Here is a 14591-nt window from a genome sequence, read left to right on the forward strand (position 1 = left end):
TAGTCTGGTACTCCCTCTTAGAAGAACACAATCTTTCTTCAGTGCTCCATAACTTTCTGCCTGCACTTTAGCGTTTGTCTGTTCTAGACTTCTAGTGATATACTATTTCAGTGCCTTTAGGTCTGTGGCTGCTGTAGATCCTCTGCAATAATACAGTATTACGAAAGCTGAACTTTTTGGTGCCCCGAACTTTACACCACTGGACGCTAGTTAAGATGCATCATCATTGTTCGAAAATCAAAACTTTTATGGTCTTCTGGGTGTTTGAAACAAGAATTTTGCAAACATGACGGCATGATGACCATTAATTATATGGAACCACTGATACTTCACGTGATGTCTATCATGAATCGTCTGGCCTTTTGGGTTCTGTTGAGCGATCCTTATTTGTGCTGTTGGTGTTCATAAAACAGATCCACAAAGGATATGGGAGCCAGCCCTGACGCTTTATGTCTTTATCAAACATGGTTTTCTGAGGCAATTTGGTTTGGCTTGGACTGGGAATCACTTGGCTCCACTTTGAGTGCCCCTTTGTTGTGGGGAATTAGGTTTTTGTTGCCTCTTTTAGCTGTGTTTTGCTTTGTTCCTTTGCGCCCCTCTTTCCCCTTGTCAATTTCAGATTGTGGGAACAGTGCTTTAGTCAATTGCTGGACCCATATTCAGCATGGCATGGCATGGATCAATACATTGAACCATACTATTTTTTTTTATATCGATCTGGAGTTCTGGAGTGGAGCGCGGCAACTGCTGTGACCGTTTGTTGCCGAGATGCTTCCAGGGATATGCAAGTCCAGTCAGAGTCAAGAGGTGTATCTGTTCCCTGTTGGTAGGGCAGGCTGGGGCACTGGGTTAGCCGTGCGCCCCATGATGCCATCTTTTATCTCTTGCATCAACATGCAAGTCGGCATCAGATGATCAGTGGGCAATGCATCAATCTTTTTCAGTAACAATTATTCAGTTTTATCTCTTCATAAAAAAGATATTTCGTGATTTCCCCTTTTTATTTGCGGGAAGAGTTTTCAACATTTCGAAGTAAGAAGGATGCAAATTTTGATGTGTTCAATACCTTAAACACACATTGACGCGCTGATGGGAGGAGCTGGTGTGGCTTCTAGCGAGCTAGGTTCGAGTCTCAAACTCGACATTGATGTCTTATGCTATTCTAGTTTCAATACAGATTTCATGGAGAATTTTATAGTATTAAATTCTATACCATATTTTTAATTTTGCTGACATGATGAGGAGAGAGGAGGAGGAAGTTTCAATGTTTCATCTCATGAAACTCACCTGTTACAATCTAGTTCTCAATCTTATAACTATACCATAAAATTGTGTACTGAGACTGGCCATATCTGGAGATTTTTCCCAATTGTTGTTGCAGATATCCTCGTAGATGAGGTGATGCGCTTTTTATTGCTAGCGGAGCTGACCCTTCGTGAATCAAATGTTTTAAATAACAGGCTTTTACGGCACTATATAGTGATTTCGCGAAGCTGCCACTATGACTGCAATAGAAAATAGACCGCTATAGCATACAGAGAAAACGGCTAGTTCATTTACCAAGAGGCAAGAGTTTTGAGTTTGGTCAATGGTGATACCAGTGAAGTGACCTCAGGCGGTCATGCCACTTCCGAAACGAGAGCTGGCTTTTTAGACTTTTTTAGCTTTCCGTATCCTCAATCTGGATTTTGGGCTTTACTCCGAGACCACTGGACAGCCCAAAAGCCCACCCCGGAAATTCACATCGGCAGCTGCGCCTCGCCGTATCCTCCGCTCTCCCCGGAGGCGGCTCCCTCCCGCCGGCCGCCGGGCAGGCAGCAGAGAGTAGATGCAACCAAAGCAAAATGGGGCCTAAAAAAAACTGCAAAAGCAAACTTGCTTCGCAAGACTGCCCTGCTCTCCACGACTCGCATGGATGCTCCTCCTCCTCCCTGATTCACTCGATGGTGCCTCCCCAGTCCCCAGCCACCGACGAACCGACCGGCCCTGCGCACCCTGCGCCGGCCTCCCATTTCTGAGCCCTGCGCCGGGCCGATGCGACCGATACGACTGTCGGAGCCGGAGCCAGAGCCGCCGGGCGGGGCCACGCCGGAGATCTTCGCCGCGGGCGGCGGCACGGCGGTGGTGCGCCGCGCCGTCGTTATCGGCAACGGCTGCGCTGGCGCGGAAAGCCAGTGCTTCGGCCTCCTCCGCGCGCTGGGCCTCGCCGACCGCTTCACGCTCTACGTAAGCCTCCGACCTCCCATCATTCCCTGCCAGCCGGAGGTGGTAGAGTGGTTCATCGCGTTCATAGTTTTATTGCTCGTTGGACTGTTGCCATCAGTTCAATTATCCTTCTAGTTCTACTTCGATCGACATATGATATAATGGCTGATTCGTACTGCCACTTATATTTTGGATGCAATTTTTGGGCTGATTTGGTGTGGCTAGAAAACGGGAGCATTCTGCATTTTCCCCCCTTCATTGTTCTTTTGAGAGAAAATGACATAATTTATTAAAAGAAATTGGTGCCTCACATTGTGGACCTGTGGGCTGTATCGTGTATCCATGGCCCATGTTTTAAGGAAAAATTGTACTTTTTCTTCCACATAAGCTGCACCACAAGAGTTGAAGTATGGGTTGAGAGTGGGTGAAAATGGTTCTCAATTCCATTCATTTATTTGGCACCGAATTATATTTATTAATCACCATAATATTAAATTGGGAGTTTTGTCTTGCTATGTGCTTGCTGAGGGGATTATATAGCTGAATCGCTGCAATTGAGAGAATGGATCAGATGTAAACATCAGTCTTAAGATGACTCTAAAATGGATCATCAATTGATTCTGAATGTTTCTGAATGTGGAACCAGTTAATTACTGGCCTATGCATTGCCACATGCTTGTGTCTATTGCAATCGGGGGTTTTTTTTTTTTGACACTTCCTCTGCCACAATGCAGGCTGAATTTTTGGGTTGATTATTTTGATGTATCTGGAAATATCTGTAGCCTGAAGTGCTGCAACTAGATTGTTGTTTCTTTCCAGTGCCACAACAGCTTGTACAAGGAGACGCACTTCTGTTGCTTGTCTGTGCTGGCTTTCTTTTAGGGGAGAAATTTAGTGATATCTCAACTTACCTATTTCTCATCCCCCCTTTTTTTAACTTTTCCATGGCAAAAGATTCAAATGGGAGTTATCATCTAGATTCAGATAACAATGCAGCGGTCCTCTCCCAAAGATCCATTTATTTGTTCTTTCATTTAAGCTGAAATAGCTGATGGTTGCTAATCACTTATTTTTCTGAATCTGTCTGGTTTCACAGAGTGCTATCAGGCCAACAGGAGGAATCAACAAGTGGCTGCATTTTCTTCCAATCTCCTTCCACAAAGCACTGGACCAATTTCTCAGGCGGGTATTTTCTGATACGAGATTTGCAACATTGGTTCAAGGCAACAAGTTCATGCAGCATCCCGTCCGTAACTTTCAATCATTTGGACTGTCTTCTGTACTGGAAGCAGACACTCAAAAGATGGTGACCATGGTCCGTGATACCTTTGAGAAGTAGGTCACATACCCTCTTTTCTGTTTCAGCACTATCCAAATAAGCATGATTTCCTCTTAATTTCTGATTTTTTTTCCTTGAGGGTCTCCTATTTCAATTTATGATTTGGTGTCCTCATGCTTCCATTTCTTCACACATGCAAAAGTTTGAAGTGATGATCTTTTTTTATAAAAAAATCACTTGTGAATTAGATCATATAATTTATAGGTCTTCCTGTATATCGTGGCTGATGTTTTGTTGACTTCTCGGGTAGAAGTAAAATGTTATGTTCTCAATCTGAATTTACACTATCCAATGAGGTTGCAAGCACACGTCATGTTGATAAAACTATCATAACATATCAGATGTGTGTTGTCAACTTGCTGTTGCATTGCGATAAGATGCTTCCAGGAATAAAATTGGAAATAGCAGTAGTTCTTCGTGGGTTTTAAAGGGCAACTTCTCAACTCTAAAGCATATGACTTTTACTATGCAAAATAATGACTAGCCTATACATGTTTAAGACATTTTTTTCATTAGGTTGGCTAACATCATCAGCCCCTTGCTTCATCAAATTTTGATTTATCTTCAGAGAAGGTCCTGCACTGGTTGTTGCTTGTGGCCGGGATACCATATCATATGCAAGTTCCATAAGGTGTTTAGCTCCAGATAATGTGTTTGTCATTCAGGTAGAGTACAATGATCAGTATGCCTGTTTAATTCATGTTACTCAGTTGGAGATTTTGGAGATATTTTTTCTACTTCTTTAACCCATTTTATCGGATTGTATCGTAGCAAATGATATGTATTTATTCCATTCCAGATACAACATCCCAGGTTTCACCTTGATAGGTTTGATTTAGTCGTGACGCCTCGTCATGACTACTATGCTTTAACTGCGAAGGGACAACAGGAAGTTCCACGCCTTCTCCGGAGATGGATTATTCCACAAGAACCACCTGGTCCTAACGTGGTATGCTGTGCTTGTCTTTCTTATGTAAAGTGCCCTGTATGCTTTTATCGTGTAACTGCTGTTCTGTTCTTAACATGTGAAACTTGCAAAGCCAGGTCCTCACTGCTGGTGCACTACACCAAGCAGATTCTGCTGCTTTACGTTCTGCCGCTGCAGATTGGCATGCTGTACTCACTCCTTTGCCAAAGCCATTGGTAGTAGTAAACATTGGTGGACCAACAAGTAAATACCTCCCACCATCTTGCCCTTCTTGTGCTCTGACTATATTCCATATTCTTGTTTGATTTGATTGATGAACCGAACAATCTGTAGTACCAATTTGTGGCACTGCAAATTATTAGGAACACAGAGCTCCTTTGTGCAGGAACACATGATTAAACTGTACCCCTTGTTGAATCCATACTTCATGTATAGTGTTAACTTAGATAATATATTTCAATGCAAAGGTTACTTCTTCAGATCTTAGTCATTTTTATAATATGAAATGGGAGTGCAGAGTGCTAATGTTGTATCTTGTATGGTGGGAGGGTACCTACTATGGTACTACCCCATGTCAGGTGATATGTTAGTGCATCAATGGCATTCGTTCGATCCATGCAAAGCAATTGCTCAAGTGCACAGATGCTGGATCTCTGTTCCGCACAACTAATTGTATATATGTTTATATAATCCAGATTCCATATTCCCTTTCATGCAAACCTTGCCTTCCACATGTTCTTTTTATTCCTTTAATTATTGAGGAAAATTCAGAACGTTTTGGAGTTTAAAACTGGGGAAACCAATAAAACAAAGGCTTTTGTACCTCATTTGTTTCAGTAGTTTTTCTATATTTTGCTCTACATGTTCAGCTGATTCTTTTCAGCTTCATATAAATCTTTGGGTATTTTTAATGCATAGTCTTTTCAATGATTAGGAAACTGTAAATATGATGTGGACCTTGCCAAGCAGCTGGTAATCTTGCTACACAATGTTCTGAAGACCTGTGGAAGTGTCAGAATTTCATTTTCTAGGAGAACACCACAAAAGGTAGGGTTACTACGACATTTGGCTGTTCATTTTTTTTAACGAAGTGTTTACACTTGATTTCTGTAACTATTTTCTGCAGGTGTCTGATCTCATATTGAAAGAGTTCAGTACACATCCTAAGATTTATATTTGGGATGGTGAAGGTATGTTCGCAAATGAGATTGGTAACATATCTTGATCCTTGGGTAATATATGTGTGCTGATCTGGTTTTGACAGTGCAGGTCCTAATCCGCACTTGGGCCATCTTGCATGGGCTGATGCTTTCATCATAACAGCAGACTCTATAAGCATGCTAAGTGAGGCATGCAGTACTGGGTGAGTTGTTATGCTATATGCTTACTCTGCACCAGACTTTGATGGGGATGCATCACTAAGCTTCGAGTATAATAACTTCTTACAGGAAGCCTGTCTATGTCATTGGAGCTGAGCACTGCAGGTGGAAGTTCTCAGATTTTCACAACCGTCTTCGTGAGCGTAGGGCTGTCCGGCCTTTCACTGGACTGGAAGATGTAAGCTTTCTTAATGCTACCCTTTGTCAGTTGATTTCTGTTAAGTATTGAGATGTACATCCAGATATTTAATTCTATCATACAATTGCACCAAAGTGACTTCACCATCATCTCAGTTTTAGAATTCATCGGTATTGAATTTCTGAACATCACCATGTCCTGTTGTCCTCCACTGCAGATGTCAGATAGCTGGAGCTATCCTCCCCTGAATGATGCTGCTGATGTGGCTGCAAGGGTTCGTGAAGCGTTTGCACAACGTGGATGGAGGTTGGGTTAACGGTACCAAAGTAGGGAATGAAATTTATCGTGCCCAAATTTAAATATTTTAAAGAATTTCACTTCACGCTGATGTGGCTGGTATCTTGGTTGCACAGAAGTTTGGTATTTTAGTCATGCCTTGATTGCTAGGTAAAAATCTTATTGCGCGATTTGCATGAAGCGCACCCAGTTCCCCATGAAGTTTGAGCAACCATACACATCCAATCCCAAAGGTGTGGAATCATGACATATCCATTCACCATTGTATCGTTCTGCTGCAAAGACGCCGACACTTAAAGTGCTGGCCATGGCCTCATGGGACATCTGCCATCGTGGGCTGTGACTGTGCTGAGTTTATCCTCAGGCTCCATTGCTCCGATGTGCTGCGACGAATGTGTAAATCCTTTCGTGGCCTGACAAATTATGGAGGCCACGTTTGGGGGCGGCCAGCATAAACTAAGCTCTGCTTTGCCGAAGGGTAATAGATCTAGCTTGGCTGTTGCTGAATGGGGCTGATACTTTTATCCTGGTGAGGCTGATACTTTGGAATCGCCTGCTTGTCTGGCCTTTTCCTGGTTGCTGATGAATGTAGCTGACCATCTGTCGGATGGCCTCTGGCCGCTGGACATTTTTAATCGAACCAATCATCCGGATCCTGATTGGTCTGTCAGTAATATTGCCTGTCCGTGTGCTGATCCGAATTCAGAATTGCTTCGTAAGATGGTATCGCTTTTCATGTTATTTAGGAGTATACGCTTTATAGCAAATGAAGAATGGCGCCATTATGGCATTATCTAAAAAAATCAAGAATGGCCGTGTGTGTTAGTGAAGTCTGGGATCGGATGACTTTGTGCCGGGTCATTCCTTTCTTGCTCCGTGGCTGTGCAGAGCGCAAGACTGCAGAAACTGGGCGCCCAGCTTGCAGATTCCTTGGGAAACCGTGTGGCGGCATTTACCGTTCTGCCCAAGGAAGTTTCGCGAAGAGCCAAACTACATGCCCGGGATATTGGGTCGCAAAGAGCCAAATTACACGCCGGAATGGTTGGTTGGATTTGAGTTTGTACGGCCGCTGCGATGAGAATGAGAGGGCTCGTTTGGTTCTATGGTAGTTTTGGCGCCTGGATAGGTCACTCTCACGAGATCCAATGTGTGTTTTGAGGTCTAAAGTTCAAAACCGGTGGAACTTGATTTCCAATTCGATTTTGATGCTAAGATTTAGGCCCTGTTTGTTTCCGATTATAATCAGCTTATCGGTGGAAATAAGCGATAATCCCACCAAACGCCTTGATTATTTTCGCTTCTCTGGTAATCCGCTTCAGAGATTTGAACTACGAGAAGCGAGAATCGAGAAGCGAGAAAATCTTCGCTTCTCTCGGCCACGCTTAGATTATAAGCTAAGCGAAAACAAACAGGGCCTTAGTCAGTCGTACTCAGGCTTTGTTTAGTTCGCAAAAAGTTTTGAGTTTTGGTACTATAGTATTTTCGTTGTTATTTGGCGATTAATGTCCAACTATGAACTAATTATGTTTAAAAGATTTGTCTCGTCATTTACTCCATGCATATGTCCGAAGATTTGATGTGATGGGTACTGTAGAAAATTTTTTTGGAACTAAACAGGGCCTCATAAAACTTGGAAGGAACAAAGCACGTATTAGCCAGCCTATGATTTTTTTGTCTAATCATAATTTTTTAGCTTGGTGACAGATCCACCATTATTTCTTCTATCTTGGAAGATTAGTGTTGCTCAAGTTCTAGCAGAATCAAAACTTCAGATTTTGCTAAAAAAACACAATCCAAATAATCTGAATGCTAATCTTAACATGATGCTTTGGAAACACCGCAAATAAATTTTCAAGGATAAAGTTTTTTTAAAAAATATTTTTCAAGGATAAATAAAGAAGTGTAGAAAATTTTCAGTCCTAAAACCATCAGGGCCGGGTTAAGGCCGGAACCAGGCCCAGCTCATCTCGGCGGCCCGGCCCCACCCGGCCCGGCCCTCGTGCTATACACCCAAGACCTCGAAGCCATGACTCTCTCACACACACACACAACAATCCGTCGTCCTCTTCTTCGCCAGCGCCGCCGAACCCGCCACCAGCCTCCTCCCACCACCGAAGCACGCTGCCTCCCCGGAGGAGCTCTCCCCTCGCAGCCATCGCCACCGCGGTCGCCCTCGTTCCTCCCCTCCTCCGCTGCTATCGGATTGGCGGCGGAGTGGAGATCGACCCGGTCTTGGAATTTCCTTTGTTGGTAAGGAACCCTAATTTGGTCGGATGGGATTTCCATCCTCGACAACGCGCGCGAGATCGATCGACCTCAGCTGACGCGAAGGGATTGGGAAGCCGAGGTGCGGGTGCAGTTGATTTTCTAGGAAGATTGGGGTTTCAGCTCAAACCCCCATGCTCGACGCTGAGGACGACCCCGGCGGGAGATGACGAGGATCTTCGTGCAGCGCGGGGCCGCCGGCTCCTCGTCCAGCTCCGGCCGCGCGGGCTCGCAGCCAGCGCAGCAGCAGCAGCCGGCAGCTCCTGCCCGGGAGGAGGAGCTGCTGCAGCAGCCTCAGCCGCAGCAGCCGCCGGAGCTTTTGGCCTCAGATGATATAGCCGAGCATCTAAATGAGGGCAGCGAGAACAGCAGCAGCAGCATCAATAAGCCTTTGAGGCTGGATGACCCCGTTTCGGAGAGCTCGAGCTCGGCGGAGGAGAGGGCTGCAAGGGAGAAACCTCCTAAGGATGACTCTAATGTTATCAACTCCACTTTCTTGGTGGAGGAACTGATAGGGCTCCAGATTCCTGATGAGATCGAGCATGAGAATTCTGTGCCATCAGGCACTGGTTCATCACAGATGGCGGGTGCAGCATCACACCCACCGCCACCGCCAGCTCCACCTCCAAAACCATCATCTAGGAATAATGGGTTGCGGAGAATGGGGTCTGGAAGTTCAAACAGTGTGCGGATTGGATCTTCAAGAAGGCCAGTAGCTTGGCCACCAGTGGCAGCCCGGACATCTACTTCAGGTTCTCGCCCTTCTTCGCCTAGGTCACTGGTTGATGGTGAAGGATACAACAGTGCAGATGAACAGGGTCCCTGTTACGCCTCGAGTTATGATGATTCGGTATGGTTTCCAGATGTCTTGTTTTGCTTTATATACGGGTCTTACTTCCTCCTATAAGATTTATAGCAGTCTTATGTATTATGTCATCATCAATTGTGAAATGTGAAGATAGTCCTAGAGATGTTAAGTAGCCTTGTAGTTAAACAATATGCTCTTTGGTACCTTCGCTGTTTCCTATTAGTGTATGATTATTAGATGAATATGCATATCATGTGTTTTCCAACATGGTGTCAATAACACAAGCATTCTTCATGGTAGAGTTATTTTTTCTGATAATATAAGAAGACAGTAACCTTTTTGGTCAAGAAAAACCTTGTGATTTTTTTATTACAGAGTAAAAGTTTTTTCATGTACATGAGCAGATAACTTTTATATGATTGTATTTTTTGCTACTTTTCATCTAATTTATTGCATCCCAGGAAAGGGACCGCATGTTTGAGCATGACCTAAGGCGGGTGAAAGGGTTGGAAATCAGAAAGATGGCGGAAGACGGTAACTGTCTATTCAGAGCAGTTGCTGATCAAGTTTATGGAGATGCGGAAGCTTATGATATGGCTAGGCAGATGTGTGTTGATTATATGGTAGGTTGCATCTGATTATGAATAGAAATTTGTCTAGTTTTGTCTTTGTAAGGGCAATGTTGTGTTGGCAATGAGCATCATCATTTTAATTGATGAACGCAGTTATTAAGTTCTGACTTGTCTTGCTATATGCCTATATTCGACAAGCCCGCTTTCTACATCGAACTAATCTATGAACACCAAGTCCTTAAATTGGTTAGTTTTAACATAGTTTTTGACACAACTTGTATGAGCTAAATAAGTCCACTAACAATTTGAGACAACCCAATTTGCAATTAAACGGTTATGGAAATGGTTGCCACCTGTTCCATGCTTCCAGCGGGTACCAAATAATGTCTTCTGCAGTGCCGTTACTGAATGGTTATAGCTGTTTCCAGCAAAAAGTTTCGGCTACATTCAATTGCTTTTTGGCATATTATGGAATAGCATTGATTACTGTATCTTGTGAAAAAAAATGCAAAGCACTATCAAATTCTATGCGGATGCTCTGTCTTACAGAGTCCCTAGTTAAGGTACGACCTATCCATGGACTGGAATTTCCTTCCAGCGGGAAATGATCCAACGGGAATCTTTTCTGACTTTAGATTCTTGTGTTATTTGCCCACTTGTCTTCTTTGATAAATTGGCGTTTTGCGGAACGATTACGCAATCTTGTCTTTCTATGAAACCATCAGTCATTGTTGTAAAATATGGGTCTTCTAGGATTTATAGAGGACGAAATGTATTTTCGATTAAAAAGTATTTGGGGGTGCATAATACGCAATTGAGTGATGGGGGTAACTGCTAAGTGCTAACCACACTCTAGTTGTAGAACAGGGGAAACATGCGTTACCATGATTTTTCTGTTATCCGTTACTCTGTTAGCCATGCAGTTGAAACACTCATTGTCGTTTTGTATTTCTTTTCCAGGAAAGGGAACGGGATCATTTCTCTCAGTTCATTACTGAAAGTTTTACATTATACTGTAAGAGGAAAAGGAGAGATAAGGTAAGCTATTAAATATATGCTTTGCAAATTATTAGTTTCCCACCTTTTTATTAGTCCATTTTCCTTTCCCATAATTGAATCCAGCGCAGGCAATCTATTGTTATTATGAGGGGCATCTGTCGAGTTAATGTTATGAGTTGTAAAAACCTGTAGTTGTTTGGTCCACTGATTGTTGTGCTTTTCTTTTTCTTTTGCGCTTTTTTGTGCCCCTGCCAAGCATTTCCACCAATTTGAGTATCCATTTATGTTAACTATTTATACGTGCTTCCACGCAGAAAACATGAATTTTGTCCCAACATTTGAAACCTTTCTGCTGATATCAGTATTGGATATATTAAGCAATCTGTCTTTCTAACACAAACTAACAGAATAGGAAATTCTAAAAGGAGAAATTTGGCCTTGTTGCCTCTTTCACTTCAAAGTGCCATGCTGATTGGTTGTTTGATTCTTCAAGGTATATGGCAACAATGTTGAGATCCAGGCATTTGCAGAGATGTACAATCGCCCCATTCACATATATTCCTACAGTACAGGTAAACTGTGCTCAGCATTTGATGTTTTTTTATCCATGTTGATTTTTATTCTTATAATAGCTAGTGTTGACTTAACATGGTTTGCTGTTACTGCAGAGCCCATTAACATTTTCCAAGGAAGCTATAACACAGACGTTCCTCCGATTAGGTTAAGTTACCATCATGGTAATCATTATAATTCAGTGGTTGATCCCCGTCGACAGACAGTTGGGGCAGGCCTTGGATTTAGCTCCCTCAGAGGGGTACATTTTTGTTTCTCTAAACCTTTGTCTTGCATTTAGTACATACAGTTATCTGTACAGTTTTGGCCATTTTCTGGACTAATGTTTATGTTATCTTTCAAATTGATTTAATTTGTCTAGCTGGTGGCCTATTTTAATAATATTTTCTTCCCTTTTTTGTAGACCAATAATGTTGACAGGGACCAGGTGAAGGCTGCTATAAGGGCTCAGCAAGATCAGCAGATTGAGAATGTAAGCAGTGCAAGTTATTTTCATGTGCTGTTGCCATCCCAATTCCTCATAAATCAAACAGGCCTATCTGAAGCTATCTTAGAATAAGATTGCATATAAATCCCTAATGGCATATGCTTAATTCTTGTTTTGGCAATGTCAGGCACTTTTGGCCGAAGGGAGATTCTACTCTGATTTGGAGTTGACAGAAAGGGAAATAGAACGGATGGTGATGGAGGCCTCAAGGGCAGAGTATCTGGCTGAGGAGAAAAAGCTTAACATCAGAGAATCATCAACATCAGGGGCAGAACCATCATCTTCTGCTGCAAGTAAGCCCACATTTCTTGGAATTTGAGGAACTAAATATTGTCCTGCTGATCAGTTTTTATTGAGACTGGCAATGCTTTCCTCCCCTGCAGTTAGCGGGTCGTCTCGTTCGGCTACAGCAGTAGATAGAGGGAGTGATGAATGCTTTGTGCTCCCAGACACCGTGCTGACTCGCAGCATGCAGCTGCTCCTGGCAATGGGCTTCAGTTACATCCAGGTCATGGAGGCCTACAGCATATTCGGCGAGGATGTGGACTCGATGATCTGCTACCTGGTGGAGACCGGAGGCCCTGGAGCCTCCGCAGGCAGTAGCAACCGCCGTAAAGGAAAGGCTGCTGAGTGATGTGCGCACCTTCCTTGATGTGAATGTGATGGATCGGAATTGTTGGGCATAAGTCATACCGGATAATGACAGCCGTGTGAGTTGAGATGTCGGTGTACCTGCTACCTTATGGGTGATAAATAAATGGAACTCGCAAGTTGCGACTTACATCAGGTATTCTGGTGTTTGATGTGAATGGTTGTTGATGCTTTGTTGCTTGGAAAATTGCTGGGTTACCCAGGTGTCCTGTGTCCTCAGTTATCCTTGTGGGAACTGGGAAGCCGACTTGACTGCTGTGCTGGACTGGTGGTACACTCGGTCATCGATTGTCTTATGCTTTTGAGTGCATGAGTGCGTGACATATACCAGACCTAAGCTCGGTCTATTAAAAAAATGGGATGTTTCGATCATAATTTGGCCACAGTTTTGGTGCCACTTTTATTTTTGTAAGACAATTTTGGTGCCAGTGTCGCCGTATCAGTAACCTGCTATTATGAAAAAAAAAGTCTATTTTCTCTCTCTCAACTATCGCAAGTTTTTTTCTCATTCATAAAAAAACTTTCTTTTTCTCCCTGTGCAAAAGTCTTTTTTTCTCACTCAATTGAAGCAGCAAAGATGATTAAAAAATTATGAAAAATAGCATAGTGGTAGAGGAGAGCACAAAGAATCCAATTTTGCAAAGTTTGAACCTAAAGAATTTGGAACTTAAAATTTTAATAAAGAAAGAAAGAATTCAAAATTCATTGAATTTTTAAGGTATCAAGATGAGCTCCACCTTTGACAAAAATTGAACTATGTGACACATATTAGAGGTACATCACTATTCACTAGGGGATTTTGTGATTATAGGTTCTATAGCAAAATTTGAAGTTCACTATGAAGGGTTAAATTTGAGCCAAATTTTATACTTTATTTATTTATTTTCACATAATTTAAATATACTCAATTTTGCATATGTACAAATCAAAAGTGCAAATGATTGAGTAGATTTTAAATTCTATGAAAATAAATAAAAAAGACAAAATTTGGCTCAAAATTTGACCCTTCCTAAGAAACTTAAAATATTGCTACAAAGCCTATACTCACAAAAAATTCCTAATGATGACCTCTAATATGTATCACACAGTTCAAATTTCATCAAATGTGAAGCTCATATTGATGCTTTAAAAATTCAGAAGTTTGAATTCTTTCTTCCTTCAAAAATTTAAATTTAAATTTTGTTTGAGGTTGAACTTTTAAAATTTGCAAAATTAGATTCTCTATACTATCCTCTACCACTTTTTATTCACGTTTTCTATCTTAGTTGACTGAAAAGAGATAATGAAGAAAAATCTATGAAAAAAAATATAAAAACTGCTTGTAAAACTGCTGAGGGACATAAAACAGACAGCTTTAATAGTTGGGGGAGGCTGGATACTCAGTTTTGAGGAATGAAAATCAGACTTTTGCGATAGTTGAAAGGAAAAAAATTATTCTCCCACTATTATTGGGTGCGATGGTGCGCTTACAAAACCCAATCCAACGTCGCATATGCTGATATGCACATCTAGGCCCATCGCAATTACCCTGCGCATTTTATCCAAGATCTAGCCCAAGGGAGTCCGCATCATCATCCGCTCGATGGGGCCGGATTGGCGGAGCCCACATGAATGCAGCACATGGGCACACCACGCGGCCACGCCACGTGCTCATACGAGCTGGTCTCCTGCCCCTCCTCGCCTCCCGCGTCTCACAGACGCCGCGAGCGCGGCCCCAAGTCAGAACAGGAACGGCTCCGCCGTTTCGCTCGCGGTCTCGCACCATATCTCCTTTGCTCCAAGAAAAGGCGCTGCCATGGCCATGGCGGCGCTGCGCGGGGCCTCCCGCTGCCTGGCGTCAAGGGGGAGCGCCGTGGCCGCGCGGCCCGTGCTCCTGGCGCACTCGCGCGGAATCACCTACAAGCTCTTCATTGGAGGTTGGTTGCTTGATTGCTTACCTTAATTGCCCG

General features: G+C 42.9%; 2 protein-coding genes across 2 annotated transcripts; both read left to right on the plus strand.

Annotated features, from left to right (window-relative positions):
- Positions 1-1730: 1730 nt before the first annotated feature.
- Positions 1731-6961, plus strand: LOC120640929 (mitochondrial fission protein ELM1-like). Its single transcript, XM_039916866.1, has 10 exons — positions 1731-2226; positions 3302-3540; positions 4113-4209; positions 4344-4493; positions 4589-4715; positions 5407-5519; positions 5599-5662; positions 5742-5835; positions 5921-6029; positions 6208-6961. Exons 1-10 carry the CDS (start codon positions 2035-2037, stop codon positions 6304-6306), a joined length of 1284 nt encoding a protein of 427 aa, XP_039772800.1. The 5' UTR covers positions 1731-2034; the 3' UTR covers positions 6307-6961.
- Positions 6962-8262: 1301 nt separating this feature from the next.
- LOC120640930 (OVARIAN TUMOR DOMAIN-containing deubiquitinating enzyme 6-like) lies at positions 8263-12800 on the plus strand. The gene is made up of 8 exons (XM_039916868.1): positions 8263-9402; positions 9822-9983; positions 10893-10970; positions 11425-11503; positions 11600-11745; positions 11908-11976; positions 12119-12284; positions 12375-12800. The coding sequence occupies exons 1-8, from the start codon at positions 8719-8721 to the stop codon at positions 12623-12625; spliced, it is 1635 nt and encodes a 544-aa protein (XP_039772802.1). The 5' UTR covers positions 8263-8718; the 3' UTR covers positions 12626-12800.
- The last annotated feature ends 1791 nt before the right edge of the window (positions 12801-14591 follow it).

The sequence above is a fragment of the Panicum virgatum genome, chromosome 7K, assembly GCF_016808335.1.
Source record: "Panicum virgatum strain AP13 chromosome 7K, P.virgatum_v5, whole genome shotgun sequence".
Taxonomy (NCBI): Eukaryota; Viridiplantae; Streptophyta; class Magnoliopsida; order Poales; family Poaceae; genus Panicum; species Panicum virgatum.